Below are 27,180 nucleotides of genomic sequence, written 5' to 3' on the forward strand. Positions count from 1 at the left end.
CATCCACTAAACTAAACTCAAGATAAATTTTTGTTACATGGGTGTGAAGAAGTGGATTTATAAACAATCTAACACCTTAATGAAATTCATCTTAATTTAAACATTTATTTTCCTAATAGTGTCAAATAACTAATATCATGAATTGTTCTCTTAATTAACATATCTAAATGTTCTAATAAATGGTACCTTCACATGAATGCTATATATAAATAAGATACATTTTGAATAGAGTAAGGTAGAAAAGGGCACAGCTTAAAATGAATTCAACGCTTTAATTCTGAGTTGAGATAAATATACTTCCTTTGACTATATCTAAAATTAATTTTAATCTAATTCAGTGGTACATAAATTTGTGTGCTTGTGAATCCCCTAAACTCAGAATCTTTTCCCCCGGTGATTTTTAGATGTGGTGAAGTGATTAAATTCTGATCACATGACCTTGATTTTTCTCAGTTTCATTTTCCTTATCTCTAAAATGGCCAAACTGCCTTAAACTATCTATTCCTTATGAGGTTAGGAAATCTTGTAAACCTTAAAAAGTCATGGAGATTTTACCTATAAGAAACATTACTTCACGCCTGTAAATGAATTATGAGTAACAAGCTTTCTAATAATATATGGAATTCTCACTTTTCTGAAGTTGTTACAAGTCACATATTTCAGAAAGGCTAATTTCAGGACTAATGTCTTTCCTAGTACAATATTTAAAAGGAGAGGATGAGCATTTCCAAAAATGATTATGAATCTGCATTAAATATTTCATATTTAAGGAAACACATGTATGATTACTTGTAATCATAACAATATTCAGGAAGGGAGTACACTAATAACTTCAATCTGTAGGTTAGATAGCTATGGCCCTTCAAACATACTAGTAAGTATGTTTGAATTTGTAAGTGATATGCTTCTGGGTCCAAAGCAAGAGATCTAACCTAGAGACCTCAGTTTCTGTGTCAGCAAAATAAGGAGCTTTAATTAGATTTCGAAAGTTGCTTCTGAATTGACTTTTATGATCTTGTGATGCCATGTTTATGCAAACAAAATTCATGGATTGGAGGAGCAGTCATTTGTTGGATAAGAAGAACAGAAATTCAACAAAAATTTAACAAGTGCCTCTACGTTCTGGTGCCATGTTTTGTGCTGAGCAAACAAAGACAAGAATGAATTCCTGCCCTTAAATATCTTATGTCCTGGAGGAAACAATATGAAGGTAGAGAAGCCAATAAAAAAATCTGTACAAAATAAATGATCAATATTTTCATGAGGTTGTAAAAAAAAAAAAAAAAAATCTCTTGGAAGAGGCAGCACCTGAGCTAAACTTTGGAGGAAAGGAGGAGTTCAGAGAGCTGGAAGTAAAAAGAGGGATCAAGGAATGAGCAATGGGATGTCCCAAATTCCCCAAAATGCTTTATACCTTCCTCGGATCTTCTTGTATTTACTTCTCTCTATACAGATTGTGTAAGGCACAAGGGTGTGTGTGTGTGTGTGTGTGTGTGTGTGTGTGTGTGTGAGAGAGAGAGAGAGAGAGAGAGAGAGACAGACAGACAGACAGACAGACAGAGTTAGCCTCAGAGTTAGGAAGACAGCATCAAGTTTTGCCTCTGACACTCTAAGGTGAGACAAATTACTTAATCTCTCTCAGTGCTTCTGATGAAATTCTCTAACACTGTAAATTGTAAAAACAAGTGCTGATCTCCATTGGTCAGTGGGAGTACCTTCACAAGGAGTTTCTAGAGGCAAATCTCACGTCTATATACATGTTGTATCCCTCCTTTTCCCAGAAGAATATAAACTCTTCAAGGGTAGACTGTTGCTTTTGTGTACGTGCTGTGCACACAGCATCTGTCATTGGGCCTTATACAGAGCAGATGCTAAATCAATGCATGTTGAATTTAATTGGTATAATTATTCCTACCCCTCTCTTCCATACCCCATAACTTGTAAGTTTTTATGGAGTCATTTCTTTATCTCTAGCAGCTAACATAATGTTTTGCACAAAACATATTTAATAACTACTTGTTAAATTAAATTGAGTTTAATTTATATAGGACTCCTTGGTACTTTCATTACACAAAGAAACAAAAGTACCTGAGTTTAGGGGTTTGACCAAGAAACAAGGCAACTGATAAAATTAGGCACTGAAACCCAAACTCCCAGTTCCCATGGCTGTGCTAATCACTAAACCATGTTTCCTTTTGATTCTTTATTTCAAAGCATGCTGTAAAACTGATGAAATGGAAAGCACATCACCACTGTTTCATGAAATTAATAATGGACATTCACAACCTCCCTTGAAGTCCAGTTCCCACTGGCTTAAAAGATACATGAGACCTGGAAGCAGCTGGATTCAGTGCTCAGTAAATCCTTAAAGGACTCAAGGAGAAAAACAGAAGAAATTTCAGTTTCATGAAATAGTTTTGGGATACAGGATACCTCAGATATTGGGAAATTCCAGGCATGTCCTTAGTTTCTAGGTGTGCATCAGTGAATATGTGTGTAATAATTATTAATGTACATAGAATCATGGAAAACTAAACTGGTATTCTTTATAGGTACTTGGAGAACTAACAAAATGAAAAGAGGAAAAACTAGAAGAATTTATTTTAGTTGTATAAAAATAACACTAATTATAACCATGTATTTTAACTGTTTAACATTTATTTTAAATTGCCATGCAGGAAATAACAACCATAAATATCATTAAGTATGATAGATTAATCTATATAAGATTACATGAAATATGGTTTTTGTTTAAAAATGAAATAAAAATTAGTTTTAATTTTATTATCACACTGGAAAAGTCCTTAAACAGAAAAGAGAGCATGTAACTTTTATCTTAACTTAACCTAACAGAGTTTTAATAATACTTACCTGTAAATGAAGTATTTTGGATTCATTATTCCGGAGCATTTCTTTTTGTCTTTCAATTTCAATTTCAAAGCTACAAATCTGATTGTGTAAACTTTGTATACTTTTGTTTTTTTCTACACTTTCATTCTGTAGCAAGGAAACCTGGAAAGAAAATTCTACAATTAATTCACCAGCACGTGACTATATACTATCAAACAATATCATATAGTCAAAAGGGGATGGAGAATTTGGACTTATTTTATTATTTGTTCTTTATATTGATTCAGATTAAGAAGTGATCTTTAATTTCCAAGCTCTAGAGAATTTTCTAGGGCGATGCAAGATTATGTAATAATCCCAGGGTTACATAGCCAGTGGGATAGGACTTGGTTAGCCCCAGGTCTTCTTGACCCACTATTCCAAGCATCTTTTTTCAATCATGATGCAAAAATGAATTTTTATAATAAAGTCAGCCCTTCTCCAAGACCAGAAGAGAGAAATCTGTCTGCAACACTAAAAGGGAGTCAACATTCTGAATACTAAAGTGAGAGGTCCTGTAGATCTTTTTGGTAAATTCCAATCCAACAAATGTATTGAAACTAACAGAGTAATAGATCACAGGCTACTCTTTGGATATATCATAAAATATAAAAAATTGTTACAGTTTCTACTACTGTCATTACTGTAATAGTTGATTCTTTCTGAAGTGAATTGGGATGGCAATATCAACCACTCAAAAAGTAAATGTTGTCATTGGAATTCAGAAAGTCCAACAAAACATGATCAAGCCTATTAGATCAAGGAAAATAATGAAATGCAAGTACTCCCAGAAAAAGAAAGAGAATGTATGTATGTATGTATGTATAATGTATGTATAATGATATAACATTATTTCAATCTCTATTGTTCTAATAGCAGTTTGGGATAGGATCTTGGGCTTCCCTGCAGAAGTAGAAGATGAGCTATTTTGGACCTGTAATTTGTAATATATGATATGTATTTTTTGGCAAGGTAATCAGAGGTAAGTGATTTGCCCAGAGTCACACAGCTACTAAGTGTCTGGGGCTGGATTTGAACACAGATCCTTCTAACTCCAGGGCTGGTACTCAATCCCTAGCTGCCCTCATATAATATGTATTTCTGAAAATAACGTGAAATTCATCAGAAAAGATTCTAAAATACCAAGAGTAAGGGAAACCAGTGGTCACCATATGGAAAGCATTACCTATTTTCTTTACATTTAAATTACAGAAAACTTCATCTTGGTATGCTATTACCGATTGCTTCTGCTTAAAACAGATTCACAAGAACAACTACAGGAAACAGTTCTCTGAAGGTACTATAACTATGAATACTGGAAGGATCTATGTTTTTTTTTTTTTTATCAGTGTCACCTTCTCAGACAATCAGTCACAGAGTGTCTATGAATTGGTAGATACATTTTAATGAATTGCCTCAAATACAGAGAAGTTTAAGCAATTCATCCAGGATCACACAACAGGTAACTGACTATAAGAGGAAGGATCCTCTTTACTCTATGCTCAGCCTTCAATCCACTATGACACATGGGTCTCATGTATAAAATGACATGAGCTCAAATGGTGCCATTCCTCAATATTTTTCTTTCCACATAAAATAGTATAGGAGTCATTTTCATGCACAAAAACTATCTACTAACCCAAGGCAAATAGTGAAATTTGGCATTTCTGTTTATTTAAAAAACTAACATTTTCATCTAGAATCACAGATACATAATTTCTCATGGGCAAAATACGATTTCTCATTATATCAAAAAGAATTTATTTTATGGTATGTGATTTCTCATTACACTAATAAGAATATTAAATACATGACCTCTCTTGGTCACCAAAAACTAATTTCCTTAGGGCCTAGAGTCAATATCTAATTATTAAAGTTATTCTAATTTCTCAAACTTCTAGGTCCACTCCCTCTAGTGAATTAATTTTTATTCCTAAAAGATGTTATCTTTGTTGCATTCATGGAGACAGTGCTCTTTGGCATTCACAATTTAAGCGATCTTTCCTAAAGGGGGAATCCTGAATTCATCTCTCCTGAAGGTCCTAATCTGCATATGAGACTCAACCATCCAATCAGTATTTATTAAGCACTAGTTATATAATATGCTGGGTGCTATGGATACAAGATGAGGCATAAAACCTCATCTCTCAGGAAGAACTTCCTTTCCCATCAGCTACACTGCTTTTGTACTTCTCTGAAACTCTCCATCATTCCTCTGCATCAGATATTTTCTGCTACCCTGACTATTTCAGCCACCATTAATCTAATATAAGCTTCTTGAGATCAGAGACTATCTGTTTTTATTTGTATATCTCCAGTGCTTAGTGCTGTGACTGACATGTAGAAAGTGTTTAATAAATGTTTAATGACTGACTATTGAAGAAGCTTATTACCTTCCTTCAGGGGAGACAAGAAAAAGAATACAGTGAGCGTGACTACAAATAAATAAAATGTAGTTAAATTTAAAATACTTAGAGAAGGAGGGCACTAACTGTTGAAGAGATCTGCAGAAAGGGGTATCTGCACTGTATCTTAAAAGACTAGAGAGATTCTGGGAGGCAGAGGTGAGGAGACCAGTGCATTTCAAGAATAGGGGATGGTGAAGATAGAGTGGAACAGTGTGAGGAATACCAAGAGAGCCAGTTTATCTAGATCAGAATTCAGGAGGGAAAGCAATATAAAATGAGGCTGGAAAGAGAAGTTATAAAGGGCTTTAAAAGCAAAATGAGCCTGGAGGCAATCTAGAACCTCTGAAGCTTAAGAAGGGACTGACCGACACAGTTAGATCTGCACTTAAGGAAAAACACTTTAGCAGATATGAAGAAGATTAATTTGATTGAGAAGAGACTTAAAGCAGGGAGAAAACTGGAATAGCAATCTAGAAAAGGAAAAAAAAAACAGTCTACATAAGAGGTGATGAGGGTCTAAACTAAGATGGTGGCTTTGTGAGTAAAGAGAGAGTCAAATGGGATTTTGAAGTAGAAACAAGTTTTGGCAACTGATTGGAAATTTGGGTATGAAAGAGTGAGTGGTTAGGGACTGTGCCAAGGTTACAAACATGATTAGTGGTAACTTTGATAGAAATATGGAAATTTTTTAAAAAGGTGTTTGAGGGGAAAGATAATGAAATATTTTGGTCATGCTGAGGCAGATGTCTACAAGACAAGCTCTTTGAAATGTCCAAAAGGCCTTTGGTAATTTGGGACTGAGGGTCAGGGAAGAAACTAAAGCTGGATATATTTAGATCTACGAGTGATATGCAAAATGATAATAATGAAGCTAAACCCATGTTCATGAGATCTCACACACAGACACACAGACACACACAGAAAAAAAAAATGTATAGAAAAAGAATAGCCCTGGAAGGAACTTACAGTTAGAGTACATGATATGGATTATGGAAATTGAGAAGGAATGGCCAGAATTAAAAGCATGGGAAGAAAGAGTATTCAGAAGGAAATAGTGGTCAACTGTGTCAAATGTGGAGAGCTCAAGAAGAAAGAAGATTAAGATCATCAGCTGTGGTAATTTAGATTTCATTGGTAACTTGGGGAGAACATTTTAGTTGAGTGATGAGGTAAGAAGTCAGATTGTAGTATCTAAGTTATATTTTAATATATTTAACATCTACTGGTCATCCTGCCATTTAGGGAGGGGGGGGGTAAGAGGTGAAAAATTGGAACAAGAGGTTTGGCAATTGTTAATGCTGTAAAGTTACCCATGTATATATCCTGTAAATAAAAGGCTATTAAATTAAAAAAAAAAAAAAAAAAAAAAAGAAGTCAGATTGTAAAGAGTTGAGGGATAGATGGTAGAAGAGAAAGTAGAAGCAGTGAATAAAAAGCTTTTTAAAATTTTCTAAGGAAAGAAAGGTATAGAATAATATCTTTTGAGGGAATGGTAAGAGTCTAGTGAAAGTTTTTAAGATTTGGACAAGTTCAAAGCCAGTAGGAAAGGAACCAGTAGATAGGGAAAGGTATTTGTTGAAAAAGGCAGGAGAACACAGACTCAAGAGCACGTGTAGAAGGGCTGGCTTCAGAAAGGAGAAAGGAAAAGGGAATGAGGAGAAAAGATTCTGAGATGAAGAGAAAAGGAAAAAAAGCAACTCATGATGAATGGCCTCAATTTTTTCATTAAAAGAATGTACCAAATAGCATGACAAAATTCCATGTTTTTAATCTTTAAAAAAAATTTAAATTCATCTATCTTTGAGCTGCCAGCACTAATAATACTATTTTTTCTTTTGTCCATCAAAAAGAACTGGCAGGCTTGTTATTCCCTTATGCCTCTAATAACATCTTACAAATTGAATTTTTGCTATTATATACAAGAGACTTGAAGAGAACAAAAAACCAGTTCAGAGTGGTAGAAATATTCAGTTTGGGGCTTTCTCTTATTTTATGCATGTTAAGTGTGCACATGGTTGATGTAGCCTAAGAAGTACAGTCAATTCTAAAGTAGAAACTGAAAACATCTGTACCCAGAGATCATGGCTCACAATTTCTACAATTCCTACTCAAGATCTTATGTTTTATAAAAGAGAAAAAATTGTACATCAAATCAACTGCATCTTTAAAATACATTCAAATTCTACATTCTATGACCCTACAATATAAGCATCAGGAAGGGGAGTAATATAAATTAAGACAGAAAAGATAGGTTGAAACCAGTTTCTGAAGAAGGACTTTATTCATCTAGGCTGTTACAAGTATAAATTCCAAATATTAAGTGCCTCCAAAAACTAAGCTTTTTTCCAGGAAAGTATATAAAGCAGCAGGAGTAACATATACTCTAATACTGTTATTTGTAAAGAAGTGGAGTTTCATGAAAGTTATTATGGAAGACAAATAGCCAATCTTTTCTTTACTCTCATTCTAAAATATAAGGTTCATTGTTTTTAAAAGATGTAAAATCAAATTACTCCCCTTCCTGAACTCTACATTTCAGCCAAACTAAATTCCTTCCATATGGTAGGTAGTCCATCTCCCATCTCTGATCACTCTCCATATCCACAATGGACTTCCCACCTCACCATTCAGAGAATCTCTCAACTTCTAGAATAAAGCTTCTTAAATTGTGGATTGAGCTCCATATGGGGTCATGTAACAATGTGGAGGTCTTGAAAAATTTGGCAACAGTAAAAGGTTTCTGATTGCAATGACCAAAAATTAATTTGAAATCAAAGTGGTAGTTCTCTAAGAGAAGGTAGAGGTAATACTGCTGACATTGAGAATCAATCAATCAATCAATATTTATTAGGCAAAAAAATTAATTAAAGGGGTAATGAACCCAAGGTGTTGCTGGCAGTACTTGATTGTGCTGCATCCTGTGACTTTACTGCAGCCTTAATTTTGAACACACAACACCAGCACTGCCAGAAACACCTCAGCTCAGATTCAACATGGGGTTACTTAAAGATTTCTTGGGTGAAAAGGTATTGTGAATGAAAAAAGTTTAAGAAGCTCTGTCCTAGAAAATGCAGCTCAAACACTGCCTTCTATATGATGCTTTTCCTGATCTCTCTAATAGTTGTTGACCTCCCTTCCATGACCTTGTATTTATCTTGTATGTATTCTGCATATACTTCTGGATGTCTATATGATCTTCCAAAGAATGCAAGTTCTTCAAAAGTAGATATTTATTTATTTATTTGTATGTCTTATAAATGTATCCTTAAGATCCAGTATATTGTAGGTGCTTAATAAATGCTTTTTTGATTGACTTCCCAAATCAAGGATGAAGTCATCCATGAAATTCTGATCTGAGGATTTTACAAGGAGAAACTGATCAACACTCTAGAACAATAAGATCTTCATTTTTACATGTTTTGTTTTCCATTTCTTTTTGGAAATGATAACTATATAACTGCACTATGATAACAATCCTGCTACTTCAAATTAGAAGTTTTTGAAATATGTCTGGAATGAACAAGTTTGACATAAGCATACATTCAGATTTCTCTAAAGATATAAAAAACCAAAACTATACTACATCCTTGGAACAGTTACCAAGAAAGGCATGACTTTCATATTTATCAAACTGATCTATTAAACTTTAGTTCTCATCTGTAATCTTCAGACTTCTGCCTTGTCATACCTAGTAATATTTTAATTAAATTAAAAGTCAATTCACACAATTCACAAAAACAATTATTTTTACCACCTTTCTCTAAGAGAATAAGCCATATGATATGTGACTTAGCTATTCTAGTAATCTGGTATGTCCTGGGATTTCCAGTGATTCAAACCATGCATTCTAAACTGGAAAAAGACTATGAAGCAGGAAGTGAGGAAATGAACAATAATGATAATCATCCAAAGATAAAAATGCTCCAGCAAGTTGATTCAAGTAGCCTTTGGAAGAAGCCTTGGAAGCAGTACTCTCACAATTATAATGCTTTGAAAATGGATCAAGTATTGTAGGGAGAACAGTAGACAATTTGTCAAAATATTATGTATGGGCTGAACTAGATTAACTGAATGAATGAAACTAGAATCACAGCTTTATCAGATTAGATCACTTATGCCAAAGTACAAAGATTACAGTAAATTATCTTCTCAGGAGATGGACAAAATGAAAACTACACGATCTTGACTCAGTGTTAGAATAGAAAATTACTAGACTAGTTACAAACATAAATGACCATAATCTAACGCATACAATAAAAAAAGAAAGTGAAAATAAAAATACATGTTTGTATAATATTCAGAGAAAAGACCAGCTTGTGCACCAAGCAAATTGTGATGCAGTATGGAGGAAAATCAGAGATTTGGGACTAGAATATTGGCTTTGACATTTACTTGCTATGACTTCTCTGGGTAAATTAGCCTCTCTGAGGTTCAGTTTCTTTCTTTGTAAAATAGGAATGAATCTATGCTACTCATCTCATAGAGTTACTGTGAGGGAAAGCATTGCTTATCTGAGTTTTTGTTCCCAGAAAATTCTGAGAGCAATCCAGCTCATAAAAAAAAGTGACAGTGACCTGGTACCTTTGTTTTATTTTGCTGTTATTTAGACACATATTCTTATTTTTTTGTTATAATTAAGAATGCATATTAAATAGTACTTTTGAGAAGATAAATAAAATATGTTTTTATTTTGCTTTTCAAGAAGATTATTTAGCAATTTAAAAGATATTATTTGCAATAAGAAGGTATCTTATTTTTATGTGGAATGAAAATGTTTTGGTGTAAAATCCTAATCTTCCTTCAATAGCTTTCCCAAAAGGATTTTCCTTCAAAACTGCTTCTAGGAAGCCTCAGACCTCAAGGCCAACAGAAAACAAAAATTTAAAGTGAAGCTAGAGATTCTATTTTGACAAATAACCCCCAACTTGGGGATTCTGTAATTATCTGACTGGGACTCACTTGCCTCATTTATAAAATGAAGGAAGATACTATACCAAGTGATCTCTAAAGACCTCTACAACTCTAAATGGGGTCACCTTGAATGATTCTTTTTCTAGAAAGCCTCACAGGTTAGCAGATTTTAATGAAAGAAATTTAGGATTCCTCGCAGAAAACACCACAGTATGTATTTTCCCCATAGGAGGTATCAACATGGTCATTAAAATGCCAGAGAGTTTAGAGCAGAAGAGAACTAAAGATTTTTTCGAAAATAAAAACAAAAACAGGGAGGCATGGGAAAGAGAAAAGAATGTGCTTGTGTAGAAAGTAAACTTGTTCAGGATATATAGCTCTCCTGATATTCTCCTTAAGACTCCTAAGTTCTAGAAAGGCCATAAAAAAAAGCTGGTTTTGAGGGATGTTCTTTCTATTTTAAAATTATTTTTATTCATTTCATTATTTCCCAATTATGTGTAAACAAATTTGGTAATAATTTTAAAAAATTCCGAGTTCCCAAAATCTCTCCCTTCCTTCCCTCTCCTTGAGAAGATAATCAAAATTTGATTTTGGTTATATATGTGAGGTCATGCAAAACATATTTCTATATTAAGCTATGTTGCAAAAGAAAATACAAAATAAAACAATGAAAATTAAAAATTTTGTTTTATTCTGCACTCAGAGTTCATAGCATCATGGGTCCTTTGGTACTGTCCTGGATCATTGTCTTGACCAGAATGAAAAGCTATAAATATTGAACCACTTTTTCTAGCTGTCTTTTGATCAAGAGACTAAAGAGAACAATTATGTGTGAGTCGCTCTGACCTCATAAATGTTAAAAGATTCAGTTATGATGACTAGTGAAGTAAACTCAACACATATTTTGTTTGTCAATTAAAAAAAAAAGCCCATACCACCAACCACAGATTATCATGGGTGAGTCTTAAGATCAGTCTTGAAATTCCATTCTTTTGATAATCTTATGACACTATTTCATTCCTTCAAAAAGCTATTAAACAAAGGTTTTGTTCTCTCTTCATTTTTCCCTAATTGTTTAAATTTAACAATACCAGTGGATGGCTGTACCTTCTTTTCTAGAGAATTACTCCATTCTTTCAGCAAATTAACATGTTGCACTGCTGAACTGGCCTCATGGGTCTTAATTTGCTGATTTGTTCCCTGTGAGAACACAGAATTTAAACATTAAAATCAAGTTTACTATTTTAAAAACATAGAAAGAATGTAACACAGAACTATAAAATCAATACTAAATCTGAATAGAGAGAAACCTGATCACATAAAGTTTAATAAAAAACAATCAAATCAGGAGAAGAAATTTTAATGTCAAATATTAGCCAACTGTGGTAACTGACATGCTTTAAATACAAGTGAGCATAGTCAAAGGAGAGGAGGAGTTAAAAAATAAAAATGTTTTATAACCTTACATATAAATTTGGGCTAATTTTCTCCCCATCCTCAAAAAAGAGAACCTTCTTTTGAAATAATTAATTTATAATCTATTTCACAGCAATGACCACTCAAAATTATTTTCTACTGATGATATATAAGGTTATGTAAGATTATATGTAGATACTGCCATAAGAGCATGTTGAAATTCAAGTCCAATTAGGATCCAATTAAATGATTTACTACAACTAATCTATTAAGAGAAAACAATAATTTATTCATCAAAAAAATCAAAATTTGCTGCTCCCACAGAGCCTAAAGATTTTAGCAATTATAAAGGTTACATACAAACGTATATAATATACAGAGTACATAAGATGTAGACCATCTTATAGTCTTTTCCAAATACAGGTGATAGTAATTCACTTGCTTAAAAAATAAATTTTTATAAAAGTCTACATTGTTTTAAGATTCAAAATTTAAGAAGTCACTAGAAAAATGTCAATGATCTCCAAAACATATACTCTGTATATTGACTATTCATATATATATGTCGATATACATTTAGATATATACAAACATATATATGCACACAAAGAAAATGAATGATATTACATAAGACATAACAGTGGTTAAGGGTCAGCATTATTATAGAAATAAAACAAAGAGGAAACTATAGATAATCTTAAATTTTTGACTAATAAAATGTTAAGATTTCTATCATACTAAGGTAGAATTAATTTATAGAACATTACGATTAAGTGGAAAGTATTTTATTTGAGATATATTTTCCCTTCTCATAGTTTTAGAATATCAAGATAGATAGTTAAATTAAAACTCAATCAAATTTGCTGGCCATCTCAGACATAATTAAAAAAACAAAACAAAAATAAAAAACAGGTTTCTCACATTACATATGCAGCAATAACATAGTATGTTCTTACCATACTAATACATTGTATGTGTATGTGTGTCCTTATTGGTAACTGTCCTACACATTATCTAATCTCAGAAGAAATGTGGTATTAGGGAAAGAATGACGGATTCAAATCCTGGATCCAAATGGATTCAGTATTGTATGACTCTAGGCTGATCATTTCGCATCTCCTGTGTCTTAGGCACCTTAGCTAGAAAGTGGGATCATCATACCTCTTACTATTTAGGAATGTATTTTATAAATTTTAAAGCATTAATGAAATGGGAAGTGTGGAAATCCAAATTAAACTTGCATCTAGATTAATTATCATGAAATCTGAGTAAATATATACATGTATCTAAACATTCATTTTTTTCTACACATATCTATGTATGTTTGTGACCTCTTATAATTTTCCATGTATTATTCTACAGAAATACTATAGATGCTGCAGAAATTAGAAATGTTTATATAGATTCAATATTTTGTTTTCAAATAAGTTAAAACTCCTGCCACAGACTTTCTGGAAAATCCCAAAATATAATATTTGTTCTTTCATTTTTGAAGAGACAGCAAAAGATATTTTTACTGTAAAAGTTATGAATGGAAAGACAACTTCTGTCTCCCCAAAGTGATCTAACTGATGCCTCAAGACATCATAGAAAAAAAGAGCAGACACCAAGACCTGCTGTATACAACTTAACTCATTCTTACAACTAATATGTTTTCTGCTTCCTTACAAAGACTAGAGGAGTTCAGAACTTGCATGTTAAAATGTCAATATAAGTTTCTCTTATTGCAGACTTTCAGCAATTGAGAAATATAATCATTATATACTGACCTGAAAAGTGCAGCCATAACGCTTAAAACTACAGGTACTTGGGGCATTAATACATTCTGACAAATGTGCATTCAACTGCAATGGGAAAAAAATGTGAGTTTTGGTACAAACGGTTGCATGATAATGCTTAAACATATTAAGGGCACAGATCATTTGGGTTGTATTATTAAGAATGGTGTTTCTAAATATACAAGTGTGTATATAATATGCTTTCTAGACTCATATGCAGCAATATACAATATATCCACATGTATACACACATACACTTATATACAGAAATACATTTAATATAATAATTTTTAAAACTGTAGTTTCTCTAGAACAAGTTGCTCAAAATGTGACAAGCTACCTGCAATGCCAGAATTAAAAACAAAAACAAAAACAAAAACAAAAACCCAAAATGAACATTTATGGACTAGAAATGAAAATTTCATGAAACATAGAAATCTCATACAGTATTTTAGGATGCAATTGAGTCATATACAGTACACAAGAACACAAAGTGAAAAATATTTTCAAGGCAAGCTTACACAATGTACCATTAATCACAGGATCTTCAGAGATGAGTTTTTCCTCTTTTGAGAACACTGATTTCTTCCCCAATGTACCCTTATAATGATTGTTTGACATTTAATCTTACAAAGAAACCCAGAGCTTTTTTTTTTTTTTTTTTTTTTTTTTATGGATCTTAGGACTACCAGTATTTCAAAAGCTAAATTAGAATGAAAATTCATATAAATTTAAAGAGGAAAACTCATCTTTTGGCCAAAAAAAAAAAAACACCCATCCCCTAATTTGGTTGAAATATCCTTTAAATATTATATCAAATTACTTTGTCTTCTGCACAAATGATTACAGCGATATTATTTTAAATGTACATAATATTAATTTTGTTATGCATAAATCTTAATGTGATGACCAAGATAACTTCCTTAAATATAAAAATTCACATTAGAAAACTCAAGGAATATATTTTAATCATCAAAAATAATTACATTCAAATTAGGGACAATGTTACAAAAGTAACAATAAAGCGTCAAGGGAGGTTTTTTGTTGTTGTTGTTGTTGTTTTCCCTTCCTGCTCAGCATAGCTGAGGAACTCTTAGTTAATCTTGGTTTTTCATATATATTAATAATTACAGATTTATTTTCTGGGACCACCTCCTGGTTTCCTAATATACAGAAGAGCCATTCTTTATATGTTAGCATTTATGGTAAAGGAAGAAATGGTATCATTCATTTATGATAGAATTATGAGAGAATTTATAAGTTATCTGTTGCCTCTTACTTCCTACCCTGTCCCTTAATAGTTTTAGAATGGACAACAATTGTCATGGACAGAGATCATTTTTACAATGACCATTGCTAAAATAACTTTTTTTTTAAAAGTATTGTGTCAGCACAAAATAACACATATGTTAAGAACCAACTTTATAGAAATGTTTTCTCATTTATACCATTAAGTATTCATGAACTCAGTATAAGAAAAAATGGCTAGTAATCTTATTTTACATTATCAACATTTTTGGAATGAGAAAACAGATGAATAATGGTAGCCACAAAATTCTTTCAATATTAATTCAATTAATTCAATATTAAGAGATAATTTTCAGTTAGACTTTATAGAACCATATTATCAGTAATCTAAATTAAATAGAAGATTGAAGTCTTAAGAAAAAAAAATTAAGATGGGTTTAGGACAAGACAGAGGCTAATTTTCTTACTAAGTCCAATAACAATGAATTTAAAAAAATGCCTTTGAGGAAAGGATGTATGATGTTTTATGTTTACATTCACTTTAATGTGGGCACTAATTAATCCATGTCCTGAAAAAACCAACAATTTAGATGCATTTTTCTCAGACTAGAAACTATGTGAAATGAATATAGAGATTATATACACATAAATATAAAAGGACCCACATTCCAGTTGCTCTGCTAATCTAATAAAAAGAGATTTTATCAGAGATTCAAGGTATGGTTAGTTATTAGGAAAATGAGTCTGTGATGACCTTCCACCTCCTCTTTGATCATTCTTTTGAATTCCCACAAGCCCAAGCTTCACATGCATCAGCTTCACAATGTGCATAGTGTCTCATTCTTGCACGGACTCTTTGTTGCTTAACTATCTAGCTACCAGAAATAAATGTTTGCTAAGTCCAAAAGGCCTTTAAAATCCAAAGGAATAAATCTCTAGTGATGGAATTTCAGGCCCCTGGGAGAGATATTTTGAAGTACTGTAGTTTTCATGGAATCTCTTCAATCTACACATAGAACCATGACTTTTGGTCAGAACTGGGTATAACACCATTTCCACTAATCCCATGGCAAGTCACTCTACCCTTCAGTAAAAAGGCAATAGTTAAGACTTTTATGACTTCCATCACCCTGATGGTTGTGAGGAAAATGCTTTGTACATCTTAAAGTACTACAGAAATGTGAATTGGCAACAGAAAGACAGATTTTTCCCTGACTAGCAGCTAATGATCTATTTTATATAATAATGAATAAGGTCCTGGAAATTATAAGATTATTCTGATTTTATTAAAAAAAAATATCGTAAAATATGTGTTCATGTCATGCACCGTTGACAAAGCATCTGTGCTATTGCTTTATTATTTGTAATCCTGTAATTGCTGCCTCTGAAACACAATGACAGGGTATAGCGGGGTGTTAGTAGAGTACTGGGGCATGGAGGCAGCAGGGATGGACAGGAAAGGGCAGCAGCTCTAGGGTCAAGAAACTTGGGCTTTGAGGGCTGGCTCCGAGTGGGATCTGAGATAGGAGGCAGTGGAAGACTGGAATGAGCAATAGACTTGAGGAGGAATTTGTGTTTGAACCTCATCTTTGACAGTTGCTGTCTAACCTCTTTGAACCTCAATTTCTATATCTGTAAAGTGAAAAGGCGGGCTTAATCCTGCCTTCCAGTTCTAACATTCTATGAATTTATGATGCTGCTCTAGCTAGTATAACTGTATATCTTGTTCTATAAAGTCTAACTGAAAATTATCTCTTAATATTGACTAAATATTTATTCTCAATATAATCCTATAGAACATTTACACAAGATTATATACAATATATACACATATGTACACATGTGCATATATATACATATAATGCCATTAATATCATTTCATTTTTAGTGTCACTTTTTCTCTGAGCCACATCTAACATAATCACATGTCTTCTATTGGTACTTTTGGCATTCTATGTATTGACCTTCTTCCCTTGCTTCTCTATTCTCACCACTTATAGGATTATAGAGAAGAAACTGTAGAATTTTTAACCAAAAAGAAATAAGCTTTCCAATAGAAGCTGGAAAGGTTTTTACAATTCTAGAGGTAGAAGGAATCTTCAAATATAGAATGTCAGAGCTAGTGGTAATATTAGAAATAATCCAAATCACTCATTTTAAAGAGGAAGAAATGAAACCAGAGATGTTGCAACTTGTCTAAATCACATAACTGCTTAGTAGAGCATCAAGGAAGAGAAGACTGTCTACTAAAACATTGTGCCCTCAAGATCTTTAATCACTTGGGTTGCTGTTTCTGAGTATTTCCTAGAAAAATTTAGGTCAGAAGCTATTTATTTTATTTTTTAATGAAATGACATTTCAGCTACTGTCAGAATTCACAGTTTTCATTCATAAAAAAACACTATGAAATTAGTGGCAGAAGACTATATTCCTCACATACTAGATAATATCTTATACTAGTAAAATTCTTGGGGTAAAAAAAAAAATCCAGTTTTTAACATTGTCATCACATTTTATTTACTGTTTCTGATGAAATGATACAAATAAAACAATGGAAAAGATACATTTACTATAAATTTACTTTTAATATATGCAATGAATTACATATAGAAGCAAATTTCCACAATGTCCATTTCCTCCTACTCAAAGGAAAAAAAAAAAACACTTTTGCAAAACCATTTTTAAAGTTATCTATCACTGTAATATTTAATCAATTTTATATACTTCATAAATTAAAAAATAAATGTTTTGCAAAAGCTAAAAAGATCTCATAATCTAAACATCTAAATCTAATTATATGAATAAACATCTGTTTACAGTTTAAAAGATTAGTAGAAACAACTTACCTCACTCCTCAAAAGTGTCTGAACACTACATTTATGTGGGCATGAGACAACAACACATGGACAATCTGTATCTTCATGTTTCTAAAGAAATGAAGAAAAACAAATTACTGTGAACTTGTTAGAAACAATCTATACCTACTAACTAGTCCATTTTTAAAGAAAATAAACTTCCTATTACAACCATTATAATAAAAAACTTCTATTTGTGTAATAAATGGAATTTAATATAAATCTTATATTTATACAGTATTTATTATTGGAAATGGCTTGAATTATTTCTGAGGGGAAATAAGAACACTACTAGACATCAGCTTAGGAAAAAAACAAAACATTGTTAAAGAAAATAAATTTGTGCAAAGACTAGTATAAATGATAAGAAAAAATACAACCACACACACACACACACACACACACACATTATATATATATAAATTATTAAAGACTTGCAAAGAAATATAGTCATATTACTTTGGCCATGTGGTAAAAGCAAGGAATGACAGGTGGACAATCAGATCCTCTACAATGTCAGGAGAAAATGAATAAGACCTCCAGCATATTGGACACATTATCTAGGATAAATTTTTTTTTATTATTTAATAGCATTTTATTTACAGGATATATACATGGGTAACTTTACAGCATTAACAATTGCCAAACCTCTTGTTCCAATTTTTCACCTCTTACCCCCCCACGCCCCCTCCCCTAGATGGCAGGATGACCAGTAGATGTTAAATATATTAAAATATAAATTAGATACACAATAAGTATACCTGACCAAAACGTTATTTTGCTGTAGAAAAAGAATCAGACTCTGAAATATTGTACAATTAGCTTGTGAAGGAAATCAAAAATGCAGGTGTGCATAAATATAGGGATTGGGAATTCAATGTAATGGTTTTTAGTCATCTCCCAGAGTTCTTTTTCTGGGCATAGCTAGTTCAGTTCATTACTGCTCCATTAGAAATGATTTGGTTGATCTCGTTGCTGAGGATGGCCAGGTCCATCAGAACTGGTCATCATATAGTATTGTTGTTGAAGTATATACTGATCTCCTGGTCCTGCTCATTTCACTCAGCATCAGTTCATGTAAGTCTCTCCAGGCCTTTCTGAAATCATCCTGTTGGTCATTTCTTACAGAACAGTAATATTCCATAATTTTCATATACCACAATTTATTCAACCATTCTCCAACTGATGGACATCCATTCAGTTTCCAGTTTTAGCCACTACAAAAGGGCTGCCACAAACATTCATGCACATACAGGTCCCTTTCCCTTCTTTATAATCTCTTTGGGATATAATCCCAGTAGTAACACTGCTGGATCAAAGGGTATGCACAGTTTGATAACTTTTTGAGCATAGTTCCAAACTACTCTCCAAAATGGTTGGATTCGTTCACAACTCCACCAACAATGCATCAATGTCCCAGTTTTCCGCATCCCTCCAACAATCATCATTATTTTTTCCTGTCATCTTAGCCAATCTGACAGGTGTGTAGTGGTATCTTAGAGTTGTCTTAATTTGCATTTCTCTGATTAATAATGACTTGGAGCATCTTTTCATATGACTAGAAATAGTTTCAATTTCTTCATCTGAGAATTGTCTGTTCATATCCTTTGACCATTTTTCAATTGGAGAATGGCTTGATTTTTTATAAATTAGAGTTAATTCTCTATATATTTTGGAAATGAGGCCTTTATCAGAACCTTTGTAGGATAAATTTTTGGGAGAACATGGGCAAAATTCAAACAATATATGGATAGGTTTACTATCAAAGGGAACTCTCAAACTGATATGCTCACAGATCTAGTTGAATGTATTAAATCAAAATTTATTAATTCAGATTTGGCTTACCAGAGGTTTTTTAGAAAATCTCTAACAGTATCCTTATAATCTGAAATGTTTCATAATATTGAATAAAATGAAGTAGGCAAGTTCTAAGTGTCCCAGAATAATCCCTAACATTGAATAAGCAAGCTTTCAAGAAAGTAGCTCTTCCTTTATAGAGTATGAGGGGAAACTACTTTACCCTAATGAAAACATAAAAGTCCTGGTTACTTGGAATTCAAATAATCACTTGCCTTTACAAAGTCAATCATAGTCATATTATTTATAGAATAATAGATTGTGTATTTGAACATAACCCCATACTGCTCCAATACTTCAAGAATCCATGGTTTCACTGGTCCCTTCCACCAATGCAGATGATAATTAACTTTTCTAGGTCTTAGATGGTCTTCATGGGTTTTTGTGGCTAAAAATACTGAACCCTTTGATGGTGATTATCCAGTAAGAAGGCTTCTAAAATTAGGTTGGCTGTTCTTCAGATAAAAGATGTGGTCTGTTATGGGCCTATACTCAATCAATAAATAAGCATTTATTAAGTACTTATTATATTCCAAGTACTGTGCTAAGTATTGGGGATATATTGGGGATAAAAAAAAAAAAAAGGCAAAAAAGCATTTTTGCTCTCCAAGTACTGACATTCTAATAGGGGAAGCAACTATAAAAACTAGAACATACAAAGTTAAATACAGAATAGATGAAAGGGAACCTTAGAGGCAATAGAAACTAGAAGCTGGCAGGACCAGGAAAAGTTTCCTGGAGGAAGCAGTACTTAAGCTGAGTGTAAAAGGAAGCAATGAATTCTAAGAATTGGAGTCGAGGAAGTAAGAAGCCCTAGATTGATTGGACCTGACGGAGCTTTACATCCTTCTAGCTTAGTCTCCAAAAATCCAGGGTTACTGCCATGCTATGATGAAGTACCAGAAGAAGAGGACTTTAATGATATGAATTATCTTTTAGATTTATTTATTTAGAAATCTCAAAGGAAAACACAGTCAAAATTCAGAGAACTCAATGATAAATCTTCTCCCATATTCTAATAAAATTATAAATAGAAAAATTAACAATCTCCTGAATTCTAAACATAATAAGAGTGAATCTAAGAACAAACCTCCTTAAAACATCATAATAAAAACATAAAGATTATAAATAGGCTATCTATCTTTAATTTTATATAACATAAATACTGTCTGTGCTAAATTAATGTAAATGAACCTCTGAAGCTTTCCCAAAATATATAATTCAAGGTCATGATAAAGAAGTAATCATAGTATTATTCAACTCATTTAGAAGTTAAAATTTAGAAATTAATTTAGGATTTAAATTTAGAAGTTAAAAAAAATTTAATATTACTGGTAGATTTAAGTCTTAATGATGGCATTAGGATATTTCTAACAAATGCTCATAGATAACTTACCATAGACATAATCCAGTGGTACTATTCCTATTTGCTAATGATTGAATTCCTTTATGTAGTTATCACTAAGAAAATAGCTTCCCCCAAATGAATTATTGATCTTTTACAAACCTAAAATAAAATATTTCAATTCTACTTTTCTGAGTTATTGCAAAATGAATAAATTTCTTTCAGTTATCATCTCTTGTGGCTGAGATATGAAGCCATAAGAAAGAGGTAGACACCTAAATTCATGACAATTCCCAAGATGTCTGGGGGCAATATTGATGATGCCATCCCAGGTCATAAGACCCACCTAGCTTGTAGATAGGCAGATACAATTTGGTCAGTTGGAATGAGTATTCACTTAGTAGTTGGAGATGGAGGGCTGAAATCCTTAGTTTGTTAATTACTACCTATTGTGACTATGGGCAAGTCATTCAATTTCTTTGGGCCTCAGTTTGCTTTGTAAAATGAGTAGGTTGGGCTAGATGTTATCTAAGGTCTATCCCATGATTCTTGTATTTATATAGAAAAACCCTAAGGATTTAGAAGGGTCAAATATTTTTTTTTTAGCCTTATTAGGTAATGTTTTATTTTTTATTTTTTTTAATAGCCTTTTATTTACAGGATATATGCATGGGTAACTTTACAGCATTAACAATTGCCAAACCTCTTGTTCCAATTTTTCACCTCTTACCCCCGACCCCCTCCCCCAGATGGCAGGATGACCAGTAGATGTTAAGTACATTAAAATATAAATTAGATACCCAATAAGTATACATGAGGGTCAAATATTTTAACCCTAGATTTAAAATAGGGCTTCATTATATAATGCTAAGTCATTTTTTACAAAGTACTTTAGGGTTTATAAAATGTGTTTCTCACAATAACCATGCAAGGTAAAATATATCAGATATTACTTTATATTTTAGAGATGACAAAATTATTTAAGCTCAGAAAAGCATAAAAAAATCAACCAAAGTCCACATGAATAGAAAACTTATCAGAACTGGGACTCAAGCCCCAGTATCCTGATCTTAGGTGAAGGGCTTCTTTTATACATACCACTATACCACACAAACTCTTGTTTGAGATAGAATACCAGCTTCTATGGCATATCCAAAAAAAACATGTAGCCCAAAGCCCAAATGACTCAAAGATCATGTTTATCCACTTTTTTTTTCCCAACAAATTTAAAGTCTCTGTGAATATTTATTTCTTTATGGTCTACATGTCAAAGTAAAGATCACTCAAGCTAGAAGTAGCATAGTGAAAAGGCTGAATTACTGGATGTGAACCTATGAACTACTTACTAAGCTTACTGAAAGCAGCTGATTCAATCAATATGAATGTGTTTGTTTTTTTTAACCATATATCACTATGTAAATTCAAAGTGGTAGTATCATCATTGTTATTGAAGTTATCATTTTTAGAAAAAAGATTTTACAAAAGTTTAAAAGTTTGTCTTAGAAAGCTCCCATCATGAACCCCTAGTAATTTGACATTTCAGAATTACATAATTTAAAAGAGAGTGGTCTCTTCTAATCCAATTCACACCTGAGAAAGAATCTCCACTGTAACATGCCCACTGAGTGACCATCCAACTTCTCCCTAGAATTCCCATAAAGGGGACTCTATCTTTCCTTCCTGAAGCATCCTATTCCATTTCTCTATTTTGTCTCCATGTTTCTACTTGTTTTTTCCTAACAAGACTCAAATGGCCTCCTTGCAGATTCTGCCCACTGCTTCTGGTTTAGTCCTTAGGGACCAAACAAACAAGCCTCACCTCTTTTTCACATGACCAGTTCTTCCATACTTGAAAAGAGCTAGCAAGACTCCTGGCTTTGATTGGTGAGATTTTTCTTAAGTTACCTCATCCTTCTCACCTCCCTTACATGACTATTGTGAGATAGGTCTTTTTAAAACATTAAAGAACTCTAGAAATGCAAATATTATTATGACTATTATTTTTAGGAAAGAGTCGTGAGAAAATGTATTTGATGCTGAAAATCTGAATTGCACAGAAGGTATGAGTAATTGAAATAGGAAAAAATTTCACCTGCAGTGTTATCATGGGAACTTGACTTTTACAGTACTGACACGTTGCTTCTCGGTATTTACATGACTTTTCTACATGGCCTGGTAAATCTTTTCGCAGGATTTTTTCTTTGCAGTCGGCACGGACACATGGAAGTTCTTCAAATTGGCAATCACTTTTTAAATGTACCTATAAGCAAAAGAACAAACAATCCTTGCTCTTTGAGCACCCATTCAATATGAAATATGGCAAACAAAATGAGTACTGGCTCTAATCTTAAACATGTAGTTCTCTATTTGAAATTTCAATACTTACCATCACAGAAGCAATGACTTCCATATTGTGTTTGAGAATTATTCTTATGCTAAATTGTGCTTGAAGAGCTATGCTAAATAGGCAATGTTCCAGGCAACTTTCTGCGGTAGAAAGCTACAGATCTGAGTTAATTACTACATTCCAATTTAATAATCTTAAAGCAGCATTTCCCAACCTGTATTTGATGGAATTCTAGTTTTCCACATAATTAAATGCTAGTTCTTTGAGGACATTTCTATAGTTGATATTTTCTTCCTCTAAAAATTTAATATGAAATTATATATTAATAAGTATATTTTAAGTATACTTTTAGAATATGATAAGATTAATTTCAACACTTTTGTCCTTAAATATTCTAAATCTCCCTTTATCTATGACTCTCAAGTTAAGATTCAGAGATTCTGTAAGTACATTTCAATCCACAAATTGTCATATGGTCAAATTAGCTTGAGAAACACATATTAAGAGATAAAATGTTTAATTAATAAGAAATTAAATAATCATTTTCATGAAATCTTTCAGGAATGGACCTGTTTTCACATCTAAAGAGGGGCTTAAACTAGATGAGCTCTAACATTCTGTAATTGTCATGGAACATAGATTCCAAAAAGAAGTCATACAAATACAGCAATGTAGATTTCTTTCTAAGCATTTCGAAATTGTGAAAATTTTGATGAAGTTTAACATTTTTTTAAATATTTCTCTGAAGAAAAAGTTAATTTAGAACTCTGCTCAGAAAATTATTAAGCTGCATACCCTTTGATCTACCTATACCATTAGTAGGCTCATATTCCAAAGAAATCAAAGAAAAAGGAAAAGTATTTATTCATAAAAAAATTTATAGATGCTTATTTTTATAGTAGTCAAACACTGGGGACTGAAGAGGTTTCCACCAATTGGGGAATGGCTAAAAAAGATTAGTGTATATGAACGTAATGGAATATTATGTCACATGAAATGACAAAATAAACAGTTTCAGAGTAAATTGGAAAGACCTCTATGAACTGAACAGAGAGGAAAAGAAAAACAACTTAGAAAAAAATTAGTATTCTTTTCAATATAATGACAAACCATGAGTGCAAAGAACTAAAGACAAAGCAAACCACACACCTCCTGCCAGAGAAATGAAGGATTAAAATGTAGAATACAAGATATGTTTTTATATGTGACCATTTGTATTACTAGACTATACATATTGATTATAAGGGTTTTATTTGTTCATTTTTTAAGTATTGTTCAATGAGGATTAGGGGAGGCAATGGGAAGAAGAAAAAATATGTACTTTTAAAAATAAACAAATTTGGAGGGAGGGAAGAAAAGCTAAACTATGACCATATAATTTATATATCAAGTAAACTACATTAGGGACAGTGTAGGGTGGTAGCAAGGATACTGTTCTTGGAGTTAGCAGGGCTGAAATTCTAAATTCACTGTTATATAAACCTGGAACAAGTTACTTTACTTCCCAGTAAAACTAGGGTAAGACATATTATTATCCAAAGGGTAGGACAACAGCAAGGAAAGCATTCTGTAAGCTGCCAATCACCATAAAAATGAAAAACATTTACTGTGGTCACTATAGTGGGAGTAAATAGTGTCACTAAAGCCTCATAGATTCAGGTGATAGATGACTCAAATTGCTGACAATTAAGGTCCTAGTGCCATGGGAAACAACATTTCAAATGAAAGCCACCCTGACTGTTGTACATTTTGGTTTTGGTTTTGGTTTTGAAAGGTCAGTGTAAACAAGGTCTTATATAAAGCAGAATAGATGAGTATACCTAGCTCCCTCGAGAGACAATTACCTAGTGGTTACTGCATCTTGTGAAAAGAAAAAGGATCATGCCTGATAGGTTTTTCAACATTTAAATCTATGAGAGGAGAAATGGCATTTTTTGGTAGTGGTCAATTAAGGTGAGATGATAGACCTGCTCAATCCTATTTTTTTAAAAACCATTTCTTATTGAAATTTTTTTCCAGATTGGAATCGCTGGGGAAGCAGTGCACCTTTAAGGAGAAGCATTTGATGAGCTGGGTATTTGTCCAATTGGATTAAGAGGAAAATTTCTGGGATCTCAGATATCTGACCATCTCCTCCCTTTCTGTGTCCATTTCTGAGAACAAATTAGAGACCAAACCCCTGACAGCGGATTTTCCCAGCTAAAGTGAAGTTAGCAATTTGGGCAAAAATAGAGTTACTGAAGAAGCTCACACCCTGAGTAGATAAGTGGTTGCTCAGTAGGCTTAAAAGGGAGCAATATTTCTGAACCCCAACCTTTTATGTAAAAGAAGTAGAATGCTGATTTCCTAGATGGCCTAATCCTTTTAGACAGAGAAGGGAAACTTCTTGGGCAGTACCAACCTTGAGAGTTACCTTAAGGATAACTCCAAGTTTGAGAATTTGGGGATCAAACCCTTTGGAGTAAGTGAAGGGGGTGGGGGACTTCCTGAATAGCATAGTACATGAAAAAAGAAGAGGATCACCAGCACTTGAAGCACCCATAAAAGAACTAAGGCCATTCATGGAGAAAGATGGAAACTATTGGGACCTTGCCATCATTGCCCCCTCCTATTATTAACGTGTTTCAGATAGTCTGAGTCCAAAAGTATTGTAGTTTTCTAGTCTGGCATCTCCCAAGATTGTTTGTCTTCTGGAGGAGTCTATATGATAGGGAGTATGGGAAAAACTGTGCATGAACGCTAGGCATTCACTAGAATGTTGGAATATTCTTTCATTGGAAAGAATAGTACACTAATTGTTGGAATCTTTACAAAGTGTTAAGCCATTGGAGTTGATTTGATCTTAGAAAGAGTTATTTTTGGGCCAGAACTTGAACTAGGTACTAACTACAACTGATGGAAACAATGCTTGTGTTCACACCTTTAGAGAGCTCATAAGTATCTAAGAACTCAATGGAGTTCACAGTTTGGGAGATTCAAGGTCTAGAAAGAGAGATCTGAATTCACACTTTCTTTAGGACCAGAGAGCACTCTGGGAGATAACCCAGAATCCCTCTCCCTCCAGAAGGTGGAGTTAATCTTTGGGAGATCACATAAATATAGGGAGCTTTTGAAGCTTGAAGTTACTTCTTCAGGTGGAACTGACTGGAGGTACAGAGAGATTCATTGCATCTTCCAACTTGGAGCTGGCTGGAGGCTGAAGAAAGCAGAGGCAGAAGCCAAGGACAAAGCTGCAAGATCTCTTAGACCCAAGCAGAGAGTTAGGCCTCAACTAAACCGGGCTAATTTGGAAGGAGAAATAAACGTTTGCATTTTTACCAGCTGGCTGCGATAATGGGGTAATTATTTATTTCAATAAGGCTGCCTCCAGGAAAACCTCCACAACTAATAATGCTTTATGTGGGTTTTTTGGGTATATATTTATGAACTCCAATACGTCCTATATACATATACACTTTTCTGTGGGGATGACATAAAAGCTGCTCTGTACATAATATGTTTGTTACCATGCATACTTAAATGGGCAATCAATCATGATTCTTGTTCTTTTCTTAAAGTGCACTTACCCACATGGATGTGAAAACTTGAGTATAAGCTATATTGGCAATTCTCCAGAGTAAACACTAGGTAAGGGCATAATGTACCAAAAAGAGAATAGGACTCTCTTAGGGTCAGTCCCTGCGGGAACCCAGAACTTGGGTGACTGAGTCATATGTATGTTCCATATCATTTATGTTCTTCAAACTTGAAAATTATATCAATGTTAAGGAATCCAACTTCTTAATATAAACTTTATTAATGGTTGTTCAATGCTCACCAGTAAATGTCCCAGGGTTAATTGTTCTGTGCATCCTCTGCTTTCATTCCTACAGTATATTTGAAGAGCCAGAATTTCTCTCTTACAGCAATTATCCTTAAATACCTGAAATCGAAAGGCACTTATTTCAGAGGATTAACATCATTTGAAGAAAACATCAAACATCAAATAAAGCAAAAGGCTTTCAATAAAATTACAAAACCAACTTTGAAGTGGACAACAACAGAGAGAGTTAATAATCATCTGGATATTTTTATGCAAAGGGAAGGAACTATTCCTGCTTTGAAACACAAATTAAAATAATCC

The 27,180-nt window shown here is 33.0% G+C and overlaps 1 protein-coding gene across 6 annotated transcripts in view; it reads right to left on the reverse strand.

The window, feature by feature from the left end:
* Window positions 1-27,180, reverse strand: part of TRAF3 (TNF receptor associated factor 3) — a 158,993-nt gene that overhangs the window by 13,014 nt on the left and 118,799 nt on the right. For all 6 annotated transcript variants that reach the window (XM_031953210.1, XM_031953209.1, XM_031953208.1 and 3 more), the window contains 6 exons: window positions 26,875-26,979; window positions 22,803-22,970; window positions 17,500-17,580; window positions 13,397-13,471; window positions 11,319-11,411; window positions 2,872-3,012 (listed from right to left, as the gene is read on the reverse strand). In XM_031953210.1, coding sequence (XP_031809070.1) covers window positions 2,872-3,012; window positions 11,319-11,411; window positions 13,397-13,471; window positions 17,500-17,580; window positions 22,803-22,970; window positions 26,875-26,979 — 663 coding nt within the window. The remainder of the gene's footprint in view (window positions 1-2,871; window positions 3,013-11,318; window positions 11,412-13,396; window positions 13,472-17,499; window positions 17,581-22,802; window positions 22,971-26,874; window positions 26,980-27,180) is intronic.

The sequence above is a fragment of the Sarcophilus harrisii genome, chromosome 2, assembly GCF_902635505.1.
Source record: "Sarcophilus harrisii chromosome 2, mSarHar1.11, whole genome shotgun sequence".
Classification (NCBI taxonomy): domain Eukaryota; kingdom Metazoa; phylum Chordata; class Mammalia; order Dasyuromorphia; family Dasyuridae; genus Sarcophilus; species Sarcophilus harrisii.